Source organism: Triticum urartu, chromosome 7 (genome assembly GCF_003073215.2).
Source record: "Triticum urartu cultivar G1812 chromosome 7, Tu2.1, whole genome shotgun sequence".
Classification (NCBI taxonomy): Eukaryota; Viridiplantae; Streptophyta; class Magnoliopsida; order Poales; family Poaceae; genus Triticum; species Triticum urartu.
In genome coordinates this window covers 689,449,397-689,453,588 of record NC_053028.1, presented here as the reverse complement: position 1 = coordinate 689,453,588, position 4,192 = coordinate 689,449,397, and the positions used below count along the sequence as shown (strand labels likewise).

The 4,192-nt window shown below is 48.8% G+C and overlaps 1 protein-coding gene across 1 annotated transcript; it reads right to left on the bottom strand.

The window, feature by feature from the left end:
• Positions 1–1,017: 1,017 nt before the first annotated feature.
• LOC125521957 (desmethyl-deoxy-podophyllotoxin synthase-like) lies at positions 1,018–3,748 on the bottom strand. Its single transcript, XM_048687024.1, has 2 exons — positions 2,737–3,748; positions 1,018–1,736 (listed from the first exon to the last, which is right to left on the bottom strand). The coding sequence occupies exons 1-2, from the start codon at positions 3,655–3,657 to the stop codon at positions 1,104–1,106; spliced, it is 1,554 nt and encodes a 517-aa protein (XP_048542981.1). The 5' UTR covers positions 3,658–3,748; the 3' UTR covers positions 1,018–1,103.
• Positions 3,749–4,192: the final 444 nt, after the last annotated feature.

Below are 4,192 nucleotides of genomic sequence, written 5' to 3'. Positions count from 1 at the left end.
CCGCCATACCTTGATTCTGGGGCAATTTTTTTTATACCTATGCATCTATCGATCGGCAGACTCTGGATCGGCATCGGCTGTTTCGTTCGACCGCAGCCAGCAGCGCTGGCCTGATGGGCCGACGCATCCAGCTGTTGGGCCACGCAGGTAGGCACGACAGGTTCGATTCGATTGAGAGTGTCTAAAAAAAGGTTTGATTCGATCGAGCGGCCACACACACAACGCACACGCACGCACGCGACCAACTCTACCCAGACGCGACGCAACCCTAAGCAGCTAGCGTGATGGCGGCTGCTGGCCATGTCGCGAGGACCAGGCGGGCGACTGATGACGGGGGCAGCTGACGGCGGCGGCAGGCTGGGGGCTTAGAGGGCTGCGGCAGCAAGCTCCAGCGAAGGAAGCAAGCGGCGGCTTCAGTGGCGGTAGAAGCAAGTTCCAGCAGGCGACGGCAGTTGGGAATTTTCCTGGTCATTCCCCGGTGTACGAACCAGAGGACTAATTGCAGCCACTTTGTTGGGTATTGGCAATTTTTCTTCGGTCAATTCTGCAGGATCTAAACCAACTACAGTAATTCTGAATATAACGGATAAAAATTTATGTAGCGACCTTGTACAATATGGTGGAAAGTTTGTCTATATGTTTTCATTCATGCTAGTGTACTGTGGACGCACAAGTTTTTGTTTTTAAATGATTATGCATAAAAGCTAATAAGATGCACAACCGTCGCAGTTCTAGACGCCATTGAAATCTTTATTATTGGTTTGTTTTAGGTTATTTTCCTATTGAAATATGCCTACATTTTCATTGTATTGGGGTTTCCGTTTGTAATGTGTATTGACTCTTTTAATTTGCATCAAAAAAATTCTTTCCTTAAGACTTCGCCACACCTTAAAAAAATTCGTCCTCCGCCTCTGCACACACACACACACACGCACACGCACACGCACACACACACACACACGCACACACACACGCACGCACATAATAAACAAACAACTTAGACCCCGGATTACATAATGAAACATCAAGTACTTATTTCTCTTACTCATTTTATTTAGCTCTGAAGACAAAAAGGGCTATATGACATTGCCATGTTTGAATATTCATGGATTGGGAGAAGGCACATGAACGGTGGCATGCAGCCACAGGTCGCTCTTCCTCCTGGCTGTCATCCCGAGCTCCTCCGCCATGTCTAGCCCATCGGCGCCTCCTCCAGGGAGCTTCCAATCAAAATGGAATAACAGGCTCGCGAGCATGAGCTGGACGACCGCGATCCCGAACGTGATCCCAGGGCACATCCTCCTACCGGCGCCGAATGGCACGAGCTCGAAGTTCGTTCCCCTGAAGTCCGCCGCCGCATCACCAGCCTCCTCGAACCTCTCTGGCCTGAACTCCTCGGCATCGGCGCCCCAGCTTGCTGAATCCCGCCCGATTGCCCATGCGTTGACGAGCACTATGGTGCCCTTGGGCACGTCATAGCCAAGGACATGGCAAGGTTCCTGACACTCCCGTGGGAGGAGCAGCGGCAACACCGGGTGTAGCCGGAGCGACTCCTTGATTACTAGATGCAAATATCGCAGCTCCTGCAGGGCCTCCTCCTTGATGCAGCTCTGCCCGGCGAAAGCATTGCGCACCTCTGCCTGCACCCTCCGAAGAGCCGCTGGACTCCGCATGAGCTCTGCCATCACCCATTGGAGTGTTGTCACCGAGGTCTCGCTCCCTCCCGAAAACATATCCTACAAAAAGTAGAACTTTAGTGTTGAGATGTTTTGGCTGAACTAATTTCTTTTGGATTGAGATGCATGAATTCAAGTATCAGCAATGCTTTAAATAGCCCGCTATGCTATGACATTTGGAGAACTCTCCGGTTAAGCTATGCACTTTTAGGGCTGAATTAAATATGACGCTGATAACTCGCTATTTCCCGCTATAGCATTAAATTTTGAGTATATTTAGCGCTGCCGAGCTTTGGTTGGGCCAATATTTTCTAAGCTTTTCAAAATCATGTCGCAGCACGGTCCAAATTTATGTCATACTATTCCTTCTTGTTTTATCAATATGATGCACTGATGCAAACCATGGTTATTGAATTAAAATGCTTGATTAGTACCATGTTTTTCTATGCTTGAACATGTCTATGTCAATTAAAATGCTTGATTAGTATCAATATGTTGCCTAATTTTATGTTTATTTTTCTTGATTTAAGTAAAAAAGCTAAATGCGGCTTAGCTTCATTACTTATAGCTTCGCTATAACTTTTCATAGCTTCTGGCTGAGCTGCATAGCCAACTATTTAGGACTATGAGTATAAATGCATTACACTCCTTTCCCCTTCAGCTTGAGCTCTTAAGTTCACCAAAAGAAGAGGAGGGGGGACTGGAGATCTTAGGCTTTAGGTGAACTTTTGGCGCATGTGAAGTACTCCCTCCGTTCGTGAATAAGTGTACTTCTAGTTTTTGTCCTAGGTCAAAGTTTTAAAACTTTGATCAACTTTATACAAAAAAGTACTAGCATTTATGACACTAAATTAATATCACTAAATCTATTTTGAAATGTGCTTCCATAAGATATCAATTTGATGTCATATATGTTATTACTCTTTTGTATATAGTTGGTCAAAATTTCAAAACTTTGACTTAAGACAAAAGCTAGAAGTACACTTATTCGTGGACGGAGGGAGTACATGGTATACTAGAGTCTAGAGCCAAAGCGAAGAAGTCTTTAGTTCCATCTTACCATAATCACGGAACCAATTGTCCTGGCGTTGAGAGGCGTGTGGGGGCTACCGTCACTCTGGATCCTCAGTAGCACGTCCACGATGTCTTCCTCCTCGCCGCCGCCGGCCGACCTCCTCGTGCGATGCTCCTCAATGATCCGGCCGATGAGCTGGCTTATCTCGTGGTTTAACGCCTCCATCCGGCGAATTGAGCTACTGAAGGCACGTGCAAGGCGCGACGATGGGAACAGGTCGGCGAGGCTGAACCCCGAGGCCAGCTTGATGCCCTCGTCCAGGCACTTCAGGAACTCTGCACGGAGGTCCTCGTTCTGCTTGCCCACCAATGCGTGCACGGCCAAGTTGGTGACGTGGGTGGTGATGAGGGAGCTGATGTTCACCGGCTCCGATGAAGAGGACAGCGACGAGACGATGGAGGAGACTAGGGCGGCGGCGTTGGCCTCGCGGCATCCCCGGAGGGACCGGACTTGCCGCGCGCTGAGTACCTCGGTGACGCATAGCTTTTTGAGGCGGCGCCACTGCTCGCCGTGCGGTGCAAGGGAGATGGCGAGGTCGTCTGTCGTGATGGCGCGGAGGGTGGCGGTCCGTGGCCGTGTTGCGAATGTCGCGTCGTGGGTCGTCATGATCTCCCTCGACGCGACGGCGGACGAGGCCACGACGACGTTGAGCTCCCCGAGGCGGAGCAGCATGAGCGGGGCGTCGTACCGACGGGCGAGGTCACGCATGGCGTGGTGTGGTAGTGCGCCGATGAGGTGATGAATGCTGCCGATGACCGGCAGCCGCCATGGCCCCGGGGGAAGGTTCTCGCGTTCGTGCTTGCGCGGCGGTTTGAAGATGGCGATGAGGAAGAAAGGGAGTAGCAGGAGGGTGGCCATGAAGAGGTAATTGTAGTAGCCCACGACATCTTGATCTTGTTGTCCCATGGCCGGGGAGTGCGTCTTCTCTTCTCTGCGCGGGCACAGAAAAGAATAGATGCTCAGTACTCCTAGTTACGAATTACTACGTCAATAAAGACCGCACCACCATTGGAATAGTTGAGAGAGTAGTTCGGTTGAACATTATATACGTCAATAAGACCGCACCACCATTGGAGTAGTTGAGTAGGGCCTAGCCGTAATAATGGTTCTACATGAAACATGTGCAACACCGCATGGAACATGTGGTTAGCAAAATCAAAATTCATATATGAGCAGTGATATATAGTTACGGACATAACCCACCAAACAATTGAGAACCGACAAGTTCACAGACAACTCTAAGATCTTAACTGAGCACATTGACAACTTCATAGTACTTAATTGGCATACCACGTGTTAAAACTGAGATACTTCGGTTTAATTAGTACTCCCCGTAAAGAAATATAAAAGCGTTTAGATCGTCTAAACACTTTTATATTTCTTTAGAGGGAATACGTGAAAGGTGCGGTTTGTACCTTTTCACCTTCTAAATGCTTTTATA

Bases quoted from the DNA above. Each gene is read 5' to 3' on its own strand.
- LOC125521957 (XM_048687024.1), bottom strand. From the start codon at position 3,657: ATGGGACAACAAGATCAAGATGTCGTGGGCTACTACAATTACCTCTTC. The intron at 1,737-2,736 runs GTAAGATGGAAC...TACTTTTTGTAG, and splicing joins CAATTGGTTCCGTGATTATG to GATATGTTTTCGGGAGGGAG.